The 15,354-nt window shown below is 39.7% G+C and overlaps 1 protein-coding gene across 2 annotated transcripts; it reads right to left on the bottom strand.

Annotated features, from left to right (window-relative positions):
- Window positions 1-353: 353 nt before the first annotated feature.
- Window positions 354-14,802, bottom strand: LOC135493148 (TBC domain-containing protein kinase-like protein). 2 transcript variants are annotated; one of them, XM_064780122.1, is made up of 23 exons: window positions 14,756-14,802; window positions 8,133-8,347; window positions 7,729-7,801; window positions 7,435-7,549; window positions 7,184-7,257; window positions 6,786-6,936; window positions 6,450-6,519; window positions 6,177-6,232; window positions 5,878-5,939; window positions 5,519-5,670; window positions 4,986-5,224; window positions 4,751-4,800; window positions 4,477-4,609; window positions 4,210-4,344; window positions 3,756-3,996; window positions 3,429-3,512; window positions 3,131-3,216; window positions 2,985-3,021; window positions 2,636-2,803; window positions 2,160-2,338; window positions 1,728-1,903; window positions 1,399-1,558; window positions 354-1,059 (listed from the first exon to the last, which is right to left on the bottom strand). In XM_064780122.1, the coding sequence occupies exons 2-23, from the start codon at window positions 8,329-8,331 to the stop codon at window positions 952-954; spliced, it is 2,748 nt and encodes a 915-aa protein (XP_064636192.1). In that variant the 5' UTR covers window positions 8,332-8,347; window positions 14,756-14,802; the 3' UTR covers window positions 354-951. The 2 variants fall into 2 exon arrangements, with proteins under 2 accessions (XP_064636192.1, XP_064636191.1); XM_064780121.1 differs by lacking the exon at window positions 14,756-14,802 and adding an exon at window positions 8,613-8,753.
- Window positions 14,803-15,354: the final 552 nt, after the last annotated feature.

Raw genomic sequence — 15,354 nt, 5'->3', positions numbered from 1 at the left:
GAGCGAGAGTAACATGTTTCTGCACAAGGAGACCTAATCAGTTGGGGCAACTCGGAGGGCTATGCATTTATGTATGGTGGAGACAAGGAGAATGAAAACAAGAAGACGGTTTTGAGACTGTCACAATGAGAACAAGAGACTGACAAGAGTTATATACGGCCAATTCAATTGGGTCACTTATTTTTCAGAAGGGTGTTGTGTCTTAGATGCAGATGTGTCCATTCATTGTCTCTGAAGTGAATGTGACATTTCCTTGGGTCACATCAGGATGTGACTCTGTCCCAAATGTCTCCTATGCGCGAAGTCTCAATCCATGAGAATGGCTCTTCAATGCTTAAATGACAAACACTCACTTCTGAAATCTTTTATATTTATTTGTTCCAAGTACAATAAGTGACATCAATTCAGTTGTAGGCGTAGGCAGGATTTCTAGAGAGGAAGCCTGTTATTGAACAATCGATCGATTTTGGAATAAGAATGAAAGTGAAACTGGCACTGAAGTTCTCTCTTTGGATTAAAAACATTCACAATTAACATAGCGATATCTATAGACATTTTAAAATATTGCACTTTAGGGAGAAAATCCCGTGGAATCAACAGTTCTTTCCCAACACAAAATAGATAACAAAGTACATTGTATCTACAAGTCCCAAGACATTTTCCAAAAAGTTTTGTGGTCGATCAAATGAACCACTCCCAACATCGAGCTCTTCCCTTCTGTAAAAGTATCAACATTTGACAGATGTCCCGATTAAAGAAGTCATTTAAATGGAAACGACCAATTGTGGACCAAAAAGTTACTGTCCGTTATAGAGCGGGAGTCCCGATTACAGAATGTCCACAATTAAAGAGACCTTGTCATCCCAGCAACTTTTTAAAACTGGCTCAGTAGTCCCAAGAGGCCAAACGATTAACACAGCCAAGGTCCTCAGACGTTTCTTGTTGTCTATCCTAGAAGGTTGATGGTACAGTTAACAGTCCGGTATTTCTAAACACATCCAATCCCTTGTGTAGAATACATACTTTGGTGTAGTGCAGTCTTATCATCTCATTGGCAAACTGAAACAAAGTCACATCTTTATATTTCAACCGCTAAAAACTGATTCCATTCATATCCAAGATTTCTCTTAAAGGTCTACATCATTTGTGTTTACTGTAATTTCATGTGGCTCAGGTAAACAGAAATAAACATAGCTGTGATGCAGTTTATTTAATGCAAAATATGGGGAGACTTTTTTACATGGGATAAGCTGGAGTGTCTCAACCGAAACCAAGTTGACGTTGCCTTAAATTCACCAAGTGAGACCAGGCTGGCAATCTAACCCAAGCTGGCATGGATTTTCATACTATCACCTTGAAACTGGTGAAGAGACTCATCTTAAAAATCACAATTCTTACCTGAGCTGCATTCTTCCCTCTGCTGCCCACAATGACCTTGACCTGCGACCTATAGTTGTTTAACTGCTGAACGGCAGGACACTGTACGAGTTCTCCATCTGAGCTGAATGCAGACACATATGGAATGTTGATACTTCCTGGTATAGCACCTCTTTGGAAGCTGGGAGCGAGTTAAGGATCAACTTTACAAACAGAAAACGCGGTGAATGGTCTTGTGGTCAAGATACAAACATCATGGGTACATAATTTTTTTATTCAGACATAAAAAATACATCAGGAGAAAAACTTGAAGAGGAAGACTGTGGCTTGTCTTACAATACAAAGGATACTCTTCAGGACTCCGCACATCAATGATGATAATCCTTGGCTTCCCAGACTTTGATTTCTTCACTGGGCTTTTTGACCCCGCTGGGCCTTGCAGTTCACTCAATTCGATCAGGTCCTCAGCAGATATGCGAGGGCACTTCTCAGCCCTTAGCTCCTCAAGGGGAATGGGTTCCATGGACTGAAGGAGAACAGCAGAAACTGAGATCATGATAACTTTACGTGGCTAGAACGACAATTTCCATCGTTTTTATATAATCAGTAAGAACCCTCTAGCCACCCACTGTGACTATGGTCACTGTGTGCTAATTGCAATCCAAGTCGTTCTGGACAAATGGCTAGACTACATCTCTGTCTTTGTGTTTACTACTTTAGTAAGAATTGTCTCTTGCAATAATACAATTTAATCGACCCTTTACTCTCAACAAATCACTTACTAGCTCATTTAGAGGCATGTCGTTGTAATCTGTAGAATAATATGAGAGGATTGGACGGCCACTAGATGGCATGCCACTCTTACGTTGCAGCGGTCTGGCGTGTTGTCGGTATGTGGAACTCTTTGGCGTATTGCAAAATACCTTGATGGAATCCGTTACACATTTCTCAATATCAATTTCTGAATAAAGAAATGAAGGCAAGGTGTTATACGTAGAGGCAAATTCTTGCTAATGTTTCTTGAGAAATGACAATTCCATATATCTGATTCATCTGGTGTCCAGAGAAGTGTAGCGGTAGCAGAAGGAACAGAAATGCAGATCATTTTGAGAAAATAAGCAGTCATGCTAGTTGAATTATGTACGTCTTACAAGATGTTTCATGGTAAGAGTTGAGGGTGGGACAGGCAAGTTTGATACTGGAAAATGAAAAGTAAAAGCAGAGATCAGAGAAAAACCAATAAGATTTGGTTGATTACCTGGCATGTCTGAGAAGAGAAGGATACATTCGTTAAATCCGTGAGAGAGAAGATTATGCTGCTCTTTCAGCTGCAAGAGGATGGCTACTCCAATACACAAGGGGAATGAGGAGTTACCCAGGAGGAGCTTGTCCCAGAGATGGAAGATCTTGTGCAGCGGAAACACATCTGAAAGAGGAATACCATGGAGTTGTTATGCTCAGCATGAGTAGATACAGCTGGTCCTTCAGCAGGAGAAGCACAGATACTCTACTGAGCTTGTTTAAAAACCACTCCTCAATAATGTTTGATGATTTTGAAAGCTGTCAAAATCAGGATTTGAAGATCTTTAGGTGTTTAGGCTACTTACGGGCATACATCGTCAAAAACCATGGAATGGAATAAAGCTGAAAAAAAAGAAGAAAAGTTACTTAAATTTGAATGGTATGATTCATAACTCTCATAGAACGATCAAATGTCAAGGTTAAACCACACTGACAGTTAGAGCTCTCTTACATCTGGTATGAATCCTATGCCATCTAAATGAGTGCTGAGCTCTGGGTCATGGAATGCTATCAGGTGAGAAAACACGGCCAAATATTCTGAAAATAAAGAAGACAATTTTACATTTATCAGCAATTGGCTATAAGGGCTGGACAATCTGAAAAGACACCCTCCCCACTCATTTACTCAGCCTAGACGCCCCATACATAATTGTGAACATGCCGGTCATAAACTGCAAATCAGCATGGTCCTTGCAGCATTTAGTGACCATAAGCCTTGGTATCAAAACGAAACAAAGACACCTTATTACCTTGTATAACTTGAGAATTGTCTTTCAAGAAGAACTTGTGCAAGTATTTCGGAATGAAGTTATTCAGGCAGGCAAAGGCCAGGGCTGGAAAAGACATGATATTCAAAGGTCAATGATGTGACAAAGTTTTTAGACAGCAGCAAGTATCATTTATAGACAAACATGTCAAGGTTTAAGTGTGTTTTCTGTAGACTGTGTGATGGCTGATCGACCACTTATTGATTGGTTGATTCGGGTATCTTCACCTGCCTGTGACCACATGATATAATGGAAGTCTATGTTGGCATGGAGAATATCCTATGAGTTGCTTGGAGGATGGAAACTGACCTTCATTATTGAAATTCAAGTATAGAAATGGAGCACTGAGAGAGTCGAGGCCCTGCCAATAGACATATTCTGGGTGGCTCACAACCCAGGCCTTTAGGATTCTCTTGAACTTATCATGTCCGCGCGGGGATGATAGCAGTTCATCATACTGGTGGCAGCGAGGAATGTCCACTTCGATTTGACGGTCAGTTGGCGTTGGAGTTTCTTTGTCTATGGCGTCGTATTTGTTGATATAATCACCCTGAAATGTTATGATAGGGAAGAACAAGAAAATGTGACACAAGGCTTGGTTTAAATAGGGTTCAGTGTCACTGGGCTTACATAGAGTTGGCATTGTCACTAGTAACTTAAGTACAAACAAGTCATTTTCAAAGAGCAGATTACATAGGATTCAGGAGGTCACTTTTCACCCTCATTGCGTGGAGTAATGAAACATTGGGACATTGATACTCACATCCACCTCGAGCAGTGTTGCCCATACATAGGCTCGACAGAATGGCGGCACATCTATCCTGGCCTCTTTCCATATCTGTGGTCGTTTGTGGGGGTACCCCATGAGTAGCCTCTTGTACAGAATGATTCTGTGGAACTGAGAAAATGAAAACCATTACAAAACTGGCCTGCAACACACTTGAAAAGTCGAAGATGTCAAGAAATCTAGTTATTGTTGCAGAAACAAATATAGGTAAAGGAAACACAGAATAAGGGAGGGTCAAGGTACCTGGTATTCGATATCCCTTTCCTTAATGATTGTTGGCAATGAGGCTGTTTCTGATAGACTAGACGTACTCGGTGATGTTGGGATAGTCCCACCTCCCCCAGATGAACTGTTCATAGCAGTAGTAGTAGCACCTCTGAAAACCAATGGTGACAATACAACTACATGTATCAACAATGAGTTACACAAGATGCACAATGATAGCTGCACAAATTATTTATGAATACGGTATGTCATGAAAATGCCTCCAATTCAAGATGGTGGCTATCAGACTTACTCTTCTTCCAGCAGTGGATAATACGCAGCCTCATCAATCTTGTCTAACCTCTGGAAAACAAAAACATCAAACTTTGATAAACACTTTAGATCATACAATGGCTTTTTTATCAGGTGTTTCGATGCAAACCCCACTTTTTGGCAGTATTTAAGTGTTCATTGCCTGCGTAAGGTGGTGAATACCAGGCTATTTTTAGATACAGCACATAATATTATGCTAAGAAGAAGGGTTTTACCTGTCGTAGTTGATTTAACGATAACGGAACCACCACTGTGTCTAGTAATGATGATATATCCTTCACTTCTCCAAACGGCTCTCCTTCTTCAAGGACAAACCCCGGCAGCATAGTGATGGGCGGTCTGGTCTTGATGAGGCCCTCTTTTTTCAACGCACCCTCAAGGTTCCCCCCAGAGAGGCCCCACAAGTAGTACACCTCTTCCATAGTTCTCTTGGCTAAGTGATCCTCATCTTCGTCTGCAAACAACACAAAAGATTCAAATAGGAACAAGCACATTTTATACCTCAAATATAGAAAGCTGTTTCTGATAAGTTATCAGAAGCAAAGTTACTTCTTTTTCTTCAGCATAAACTAGTTCATGCCTTTTCAGACACTTTAGTTCCCGGAATTTTAGTTTCACGTCTCATTCACAGAACAAAGTGCCTTGCCCAGGGTCACAAAGAAGGTGGTCTCAGTCAGGTACGGAACCCACAATATCCTGATATTCAACCAAGGTCATGTGAATCCAATGTAGGTTACAGACGATCTACCTTTTCCGAGAGTTTCTTCATTCAACTCCGGTAGCACCAAATCTAAGCACCTCAATTTCGACGTCAGCATCGTCACCCCATTCACCCATGGAATCTGTTCTTTCCTCAGATCATTAAACGTCGGATGTGTCAACAGATCTTCCACATCTGGCCTGGAGAAATAGAAAAAAACAAATTCTGTCCTAGAGAAATGAATAACAACAAAGTCGCTAAGCTTGCCAAGATGGAATAAACTGCTGGACATCACAAATAGTATTTTCAAATCATATTGGGTTGACCATGACAACTTTCGCACCCATTGCCATTATTGTTTTGTGCTTGATTAGGAAAACAGGTTCTGAGTAAAACCGATTCTTTACCTTTGTTCTGGATTTACTGTGAGACACGAGGATATGAAATACATCAAGTAAGCGGGCATTGCCTGAAGCAAGAATACGATATAATGGTTAGCACATTCAGCACCATCCGTCATGGACATATGTTGGTTTTCTGGCCAAAAATACCCTTCTTCCAGCAGATTGATATGTTTTCTAAAGGCTTGTTATATAATAAGACATGAACGCCATATTCAGGGGTGGGTTGATGTGCAATGTAAAGAAATTCTGACTTCCAGGACGAAATAATTGGCACAGCCCCGACTTTTTGATTTCATACTTACTGAATACATGCGTTCTTTTTGATGATCAACCAAAATAAGTTGCAGTGGACTAGTATCTGCAATCGAGAAAGGTCATGTCATTAAAGGCCTCATACTAAGTTGGTACATGTTCCCAGTTTAAGCCAAGCCCAGAAACTAACCCATTGCTCCCCTTATAGTTATTAGATCTTTGCCATCCGAAACCATTCAACGGGATAAACTTTCTGGAGCCATGAATAACTCTCATACACACCACTAAACTCTCCATCTTAGATTTAGATAAAAATTACTTACCTGTAAATGTAAATGATATGATCTTTCGAGTGATTTGTTGCAAAGTGAGTGTTGACCAAAGGTTGATACCCTGCAATTGAAAGGGAACAAGGAGATGAGAAGAAAGTTAGTCCAAGTGGGTTCCCGATAAAGGAACCCAAAAGAGTGAACATTTGAAAGTTTTTCCTTGATATCTTTTCCTTCAAAAAAGACCTCCAGCAGAATCATCACTTACTCACACACTCCCAAAATAGGGAGTCAAAATTCAGTTGGCAATGTAAGAATATAAGTAAGTACAAGCACCCCCCCCCCCATTTAACTGCCGAGTGGGGGGGAATAACATCTATTTCTACTCACCAAGTACACCTCTAACAACACCATCCCTAATGACCATAGGTCAGCTTTCATCCCTAGTGGTGGTAGTACAGCCTGCTCTGCACTGGATTGGTGCTCTGTGACAGAGTGAGGGCCTTGGCAAATAACCTCTGGTGCCATGTATTTGGCTTGGCTGAAAAGACGAGAATGATATCCTAAACTTTTAATGTTTGAAAAGACATGCTCAACTTTTATGTGATCGATGCATGAAACTAACGATAATATAGACGAATCTCTCTATTATGGACACCCTTGGGATTGACAAAAGTTGTGCTTAAGAGAGATGTCCTGATTACAGAGGTCAAATTGGATAGAGTCGACTTATGGACCAAAATCACTGTCCCTCTTAGAGAGGTTGTGCTGCCAATGACCCAACTTACCCTATTGGGAATGACACATCTGTCCCTCCACCTGTCATGAAGAACAGACCATGGTTAGCTAGCTTCACACGCCCCTGAAAGATAAATATCACCATTTATGAGAAGATCTCTGAAAGAATGGTGGGAACATCTCAACTTCAAAGCGTTGCTCAATAGCATCATCATTTCATCCCAATGCTAGATCAAGTTGGTGGCAATACTTCTTTTTGTTCATACAGGATCTTACAGGCTATCGAGGGACAAATACTAACCTCTGGATCGAGTAAAATGTTTCCAGGACTGATGTTTCTGTGAGTGAAGCCATTTTTGTGCAGATAGTCTAGTCCCTCCAAGATATCAAAGCAGAGTTTCTTCAACTCATCAAGGCTGCAGAAAAAACAACACTGTTAAAATACAATTGGAAAATGCCTCAAACTTGCAATTTTTGGAAATGTTGACCTCGGTATATGAGAGGCCTCTTCTGATGTAGGCGGTGCACTTCAGCGAGCTCATTAGAACCAGGTAGCACCGTGAGCTCATATAAAAATTGAAAAGAGCAAACTTACTCCTGATAACGATCTGTCAAGGCTTCCTTCTCAAGAGAATTTAGATAGTTCTCTGTGACAGCTATTAGTCGCTCTGAAATAAGACAATGAATTCAAGAACTGAAATTGGTATTATGACAACGCAATCCCGCAATATGATTACCCACTATGGTAAACAATGCTCAGCCCTGGTGGGTAGTTGGTAATTCATATTACCTCCAGCCATGATTCACATCTGCTGGTGAGACTTCTGCTTTCCCATCAATCTTGACAGCAATCCTGTATTCAGTGTTTCATTCCAACTTGATATTCACACTGACTGAGCTTCTTTCCTGCTTCATTCCATTCAACCAGCTAATGTCTTCTTTGTTTCATCTTTCAATTTCAAGCTAACTACAATTCCAAGATACGCTCATGTTACCTACCATGTTTCGCCCTCACCATGTACAGATATTTACATAATCGTGGATGCTCCAACACCTTTAGGCGTTGAAATCTACCAAGGATCTTGATGCTGTTGGGAGTGAGCGGTAACCCATTTGCTCCACACTTGTCATTGGGGTACCGGGAGGCGAAGAATGTTGCGACTCCAAACTGGGCACTTCCCAAGGTTAAGGTACTCATGGTAAGGGATCACATTCTGAAAAATGAAGTGAATTAGAGATACTAGACTACATGATGAGATCTGGCCCATTTTGTTTACTGCAATTATCATCCACTGACTGAGTCAGCCCCCCCAATCAAGGGGCTGAGGAGGGGAAAACGCCAGCCGAAGGAAAAAATGAGGGATTTTTGACATTTCAATTTCATGTTCTGCTTCACTTCATGACTTTGGTTGGTCTACTAAGAGTAAGACTATAATGATCGACTTCGGTATGTAAGTCGCCAGTGCAACCTTTCCTTACAAGTGCAGTGGGTCTTTGAAGTAGTCAGTAACTGTACATCGTAGATTTAGGAGATATTTGACGTGTATCGTGATGTCAAATTTTGCAAAATTGTGGGCGAATAGCCGGAGTTGCGATTTGATACATCCTCGATATCATTCGATCAACTTGGACCGCAGGTTGGTTTTACCGGCAGGTGCTGCCTCTCGTTGAAATTGTTGGAACTAAAACTAATTTATGTAGCAATATGCAAATCTACTGAAGTTTTGTGACAGAAGTACCGCGTAAACGGCTTTTGATTGGCTTAGACGTTCAATGCTAATTTCGTCCACTAATTACATAATTCAACTTTGTCTTATGGTGGGACCTTCAGTTACCTTACATTTCAACGAAATTCCCGTCTTTTTGGACCCTTTTTATTACCTAAGTGACTGGATTTATTTCTAAGTAGAGGTAAGTGATAAAAATGTGTGTTAACTGGATACTTTGGGTCGTCTGCTGGGTGGGTTGGGCGCGAATTTTTGTTGCTGTTATGACAGTCTCAGTCTGCTGGAATGCGACTTCACTTAGCTGGTTACCACTGTAAACAACATGGCGCCGGGCTTAGGCTGTTGATGAGCTAAGTTAGTGGACTTTTTTTACTTTGAATTAAGTATATATCATATATATATCTATATGTACATATATATGCCCTTCATTTCGTCACTCGAACCTAGGCTAATGCCCTTTTTTGGAAATGGCAGTGAATTGTCAAGTCGCTCCAATCATTCAAATGACAATTATTAAAGGGACAACTTGGGTGTGAGTTAGGCCTACACTGATATGTTGGTTTTTCATACAAATTGGCTTCCAACGGGACCGTGACTTCCAGCACGACTGTGACTTCTCCAAACAGGATAATTGAAAAGACATTGCCTCCCAACACTGTCCGTAATCAAAATTAGAACTCAGCATTTGTGGGATATTACAGGTGGCGGCACATGGTGGCAAGCAGTGGTATTATCCTCCAGGAGAGGTAGCTACCACATCCAAGTTGTCCCTTTAAGAGGCATCAGAACAATAAGCTAAGACTAAGATAGATGATAGCATGAATATTCATGATGATAGGGATTGATATTGATTGTTGCAGTATTTGTTTCACTGGATGTATTTAGTAGAACCTCTCTTAGTGGACACCTCTCTATTAAGGACCCTAGTTTTGGTCCCAATTTGGTTGTTTCCATTCAATTTGACATTTCTAATCAGGACACCTCTCTAATAAGGACAGCACTTGTCAGTCCCAAGGGTGACCTTAATAGAGAGGTTCTACTGGGTGTATTCAGTAGAACCTCACTTAGCAGACACCTCTCTATTAAGGACAACCTCTCTATTAAGGACAACCCTTCTATTAAGGACAACCTCTCTATTAAGGACACTAGTTTTGGTCCCAATTTGGTTGTTTCCATTCAATTTGACCTATCTAATCAGGACACCTCTCTATTAAGGACAGCACTTGTCAGTCCCAAGGGTGTCCTTGATAGAGAGGTTCTACTGCATATTAAGGACAGTTGTTTCCATTCAATTTGACCTCTCTAATCAGGACACCTCTATTAAGGACAGCACTTGTCAGTCCCAAGGGTGTCCTTAATAGAGAGGTTCTACTGTACTTTGCATTTACACAAGGAAAATTCTGACTGCATTGGATCTCATCTGGTCTCTTCTTTGTCATGAAAAGGACTTGTCATTATTGTGTCCTGCACAGAACACTAACAGGTGCATTGATATGATGGAACCACAACCTACTATGAGCTATCAAACAAAATAATCAATGGAATAATGCATCACCTGCATAATCAATGCTTGGTGATATTCACACATTTTAGATTACTTGTGTGCAGTGTGCTCAGTTTTACATCTTGGACATGAATTTAAATCCAACTGCAGTTTAGGAGTGACAATACAAATTCTAGTCTTAGTTAAAGGCCGTGCATCGGGTATAAATAGTGGAAGTGAGATTGCATCTGTACCACAGTTAGTGTCTTTGGTTGCTTGGTTGTCCATTTCTGATACAAATTTTGACCATCCTGACTCAAACTATTGCTTATCCTAAATCCCACTTAAAAATAAGAGTGCCACCCCCCCAAAAAAAAATTTTTTTGCCTCGTCCCAGCATACTGAAAAAGACCATTTACATTGCTTCTAACATCCTTCCTCTTCCAGAACAATGAAGCCGTGCCAAAGTAATGCGTCAAACATCCGGAAATCATGACAAAACCAGACTAAATAAGTACCAAAACTTCTAGAACAACCACTCGATGGAGAAGAAATCGAGCTCGATGATGGAGAAGTTGTATGATCGATTCAAGGCGTGGCGGCGTGGAAACAAACAAAGTCCAATATTCAGAACTATAATTGCCAATCACAACGTACCTCCTGATATAAAAAAACGCGAACATCCGAATAAAAGATTCAAGAATAATACTGTCAAGACAACGAAATATACCATCTTAACATTCTTGCCAAAAAATTTGTTTGAACAGTTGCATCGGTTTGCCAATATATTTTTCTTGTTTATACTGCTTTTGAACTGGATTCCGCAGATTAATGCTTTTGCCAAAGAAGTGGCCATGTTGCCTGTGCTGTTCGTGCTTTCTGTGACGGGTATGAAAGATGCATTTGAGGACTATCGGCGATATCGATCCGATAGGAAGATCAACAATCAAAAAGCCAAGAAGTTCAAATGGTGAGTTCCACTTTGATATTCTAGTATTCTTTTTTTTCAGTTACTTCCCGCTTTTACTTTTCAGTCATGTTAGTTGTCAGCGTAAGGCAAGGAATTTTATTCCCAGTCACACTTACATGACAGGTTGCAAGTCTCAGCAATAGTCATGGCTAGTTTGCGGTTATGTACATGAATGTTTATCCAGCCATGTGAATTTAGTCATCATAGTACTTTTAAAAAAAAACAATATAAAAACATTCTTGCCTGAGGAATTCAGAAGATTAACTTCAATCTTCCTTTTTAGTCCATGATGAAGAATCGTATTTGATAAAACCCATTATATAGACGTGTTTATAGTGAATCACTTGTAAAAATACAATGCCGGTTAAACTAGGTTAATCCAGAGTAAATATCAAAGTTTGCTGAGTAATCTGATATGTCTGTCTCTGAGTTTTTGTCTCACCCAAACAATCTTTACATGTTCATAAAACAAGGCATGGCTGCATTTGTTAGTTCGATGTTTGAACAAAATTTTCAGAACTGGGGTCGGAGCTTGCTGCCACCTCTCCTCAGACCAGCTCTGAGATAAAGAAAACGTTTTAAAATGCGTGTGTTCAGAATTTGATTCTCTTTCAACTCCTTTTGGTTTCAATCAAGTCTGAAGTGAGACAGAGCAAAATTAGTCGCAGGTTCATGCTTTCGAGTTGTGTTCATGTACATTGCAACGCCTGTAGTAATTGAATTGATCTATCCAAAAAAAGCTTTTCAATCTCTAACTTAATGCTTGGCAACGAATGTGTACAGTCATGTATCCATACTGCAGCGTCTCTGTCCCGTGAGCGTCCGCCTGACTGCATGCCAATATATAGCATCATGGCAACAGCTTTATTTCTGTGTTGGCCCGAGTTGAATTTATAAACGATATACCGTAGAGCTTAATTTAATCAATCAAATATCGTAACTGAGCCAATGCGGCGTGACATTATTTCTATACCATCCAGTGGGTTCAGTGCAAGTTGATGTAGATTGTTTGTTTGTATAGTTAGTTTAGTTCCGGGGGTTTAAAATGTCCCTGGTTAAGTAAGGAAGAGTCAAAACCCGCATTTAGATGCTAAAAATCACCCTTTATAGATGTAGGTTTCACCAAAAACTTATCAATTCCAAGTAATACACAATGACAAGTAAATTCAATCATGTACATTTACATTTACTTGATAATAAATTAAGAAGTAAACATTTTTAACCTGGTGGTTTTCTTCACATAAAATCATTTTTAGTTAAAGATAGAATTTAATACATGTAGGTGATCTGAATTAACAGTTTTGTAGGCTTCTTGTTGTCCTTAGTATTTATAGGACATTTTATATGCATGTGAAGACTTACTCTACTTATTTTCTAAAACACATGTTTATTCAAATATATCCGTCACTTGGTTTATGCAAATCTCCTTTCATGACGTTTCCAGTTAAACTCCTATTCCATTGTATTTCTCCATGGCCCACCCAAGATTTTTAAGCAGCCTGTGTTTGCATGTACAAAATGAAAACGGCTGATTTGACGTTTGGGGAATTAGAGGTAAATGGAATGTAAGGGTGAAAGGGCAATTAATGGAATGACAAAAATGAGTGAGTTTTGGAGATCTCTCGGCCGCGGCTTTATTTCAGAGTTTTCTCTCCTATTCTGTTTGAGCTAGTAAGACGGCTAGTAAAGTAGGATTCAAAAATATGTCTTGTTAGGGACACAGAGATGAAGTAGTGGCAATGGCAGTGATCTCACCCTTTCTCTTGGTCTTGGAGAAACTGAGCCTCATTTATCTGAGTCTTGGATCCACTCATTTATTGCTATGCCACTATCCATAGTATCCACTAAAATGTTTCATTCCATCAGCTGATCAGACCAAGATCAACATACATTTACATGTATCAATAGACAAGTACAAAGCAGCAAACGTGTCTGCACCTATATTACAAAGTAAACAAGGAAAATATCACTTGATACAATATCTGATGTTGAACCAATGTTTTGTTGCATTGTAAATCTAGCCATGACTTCTGTTGGGCAGTTACATATTATGAAGCTAAATAGTCAGTGTGTCAATAATCGTTTGCCGCGTGACCAAACTGCACAAATATCGTCCATTTATAGCCTCGGAGGGTCGAAACATTAGGCGATTTCAATACTTATCGTCCAAGCTCAGACCAACAGTGCCAGAGGTCCTGAGCCTGTTGAGTCAAAAGGTAGACCGGTCCTATCTGGCTCAGGTTGAAATATCAATTATCCTTAACCTTTTACTAATCCCTTTGGAATAAACCTGGGTCAATTCTGGGTGAAATCAAATGGTGATGAACCCAGAACCCTTGTCTGGCATACACGAGACCCTCCTGAGAATTGACCAGTAAACTGTCTCAAGTTATCAACTCCTCTGTGAGATATAAATGAACACTTATTAATTTCTGTATCTTATACCACCTCCTGCCTGTAACTTGAGACTCAGGGAAAAAAATGTGGGGACAGAAATATATCTCACTCATTCAACTCAACAATAGAATATAATTTGATATCATCTTGTAAACCCTGCTTACAGTTACTCCATGCTGTTGTTACATAAAGCAAGCGTGGCACTTCATGGACTAAACTGTAGTGTCTGTTCAGTTATGAACCGGAAAACCGTGAAATATTTGCATAATTTTCACAGCACCAAAATTTGGTGCTTTTTAAGTATGGTTTGATGATGAATTTGCAAAAATCACAAAAATAAAACGCTCACAAAGATTTCACGGTTCACAGTATAAATGACAATAATTTGTTTAAGTAAACAGTATAGATGGCACCCCTTCGAAGTCTTGTCCGCAATACATAAATATTTTATGACCAGAATTTGATATTGAATGCGGTGCTTTAGATTCTCACTTCTCACACCACGGAGCAGCACTGTTCAGCATTGGTTCACCACTCCAATAACCATTGATCAAGTTGCCCATAGTAACCACAAAGCACATTTTTGGTTCAACCTATCTTGACCAGAATCATATGTACAATGTACAATTTGTAAAGGATTATAGAAGTGCATTGTCATTACAGGCAAATCCATAGTGAAGGGGATTGTTTCTTGGCCATGAATAATACACTGTTATAAACCTGTTTTTTTTAATCCTTTGCAATATCTGACTATGTTTAGTCTGAAAAATGGAAAATAGTGAATAAAGTCATGGCATGTGTATGAAAATGAATACACCACAAGGTGCGATGAGTGGAATATACTGCTTTCCAGTGACAATTCCCACAAGTGCTATTCAGGCATCCTTGTCTGACTGGTCATTCACAGGGTTATTTTTGGTTCTTTTGTCCTACAATGTAAGAGTGGAGAGTTTGATGTAATATGTTAGGAGTAGTACGAATAATATCTCAGAACTGTGATAAATACAGTAAGAGTTTTTAAAGGAATAAAAACAAAAATGCTTACTTTTATCAACCAACTTTTACCACTCCCTGATAGCCCCTGAAAAAAATATCGCTCATACCTAATCATCAAGTTGCATTCAAATCTCTTGAATATTCTTGATTCAACTTATTTCAAAAGATGACATTTAAATGCCTTATGCGTGGACCTGCTGTCAAAAGGCCATTAAAGATATCTACTATCAAATTTTATGTCATCTATTTATGAAGGGGACCACAATGCCTTGAATACTGGGCATTCATGTTGTACGTGTTGTTTCGGTTTCTTATTTCAAATAGAAAGAGTTCTTTTTATTATATGTAGGTAGCGTAGCCTCCTTTGTAATGGGGGGCAAGTCCCTTCTTGGTTCAGATCTCAAAATTGGCTGTGCTTATTACTGACCAGCTTCCCTCTTGAGAAATTAAAAACCGTGCGCTATAACCAAGTTGCCATCTTTGACGACAGAGGGGTGAACTTACAAAGCCAGGTGATGGCTACCATCTTGTGTCAAGTGGTTCCCTGTCAGCAAACTATTATTCCGAGGATGTCACAGTTCTATCTGATCACTGATTGTTCAATTCATCCAACTTTGAGGTGGTGAACTGGTAATATCAAATAAAGGT

The sequence above is a fragment of the Lineus longissimus genome, chromosome 9 (assembly GCF_910592395.1).
Source record: "Lineus longissimus chromosome 9, tnLinLong1.2, whole genome shotgun sequence".
Classification (NCBI taxonomy): Eukaryota; Metazoa; Nemertea; class Pilidiophora; order Heteronemertea; family Lineidae; genus Lineus; species Lineus longissimus.
This window is presented reverse-complemented; position numbering and strand designations above follow the sequence as displayed.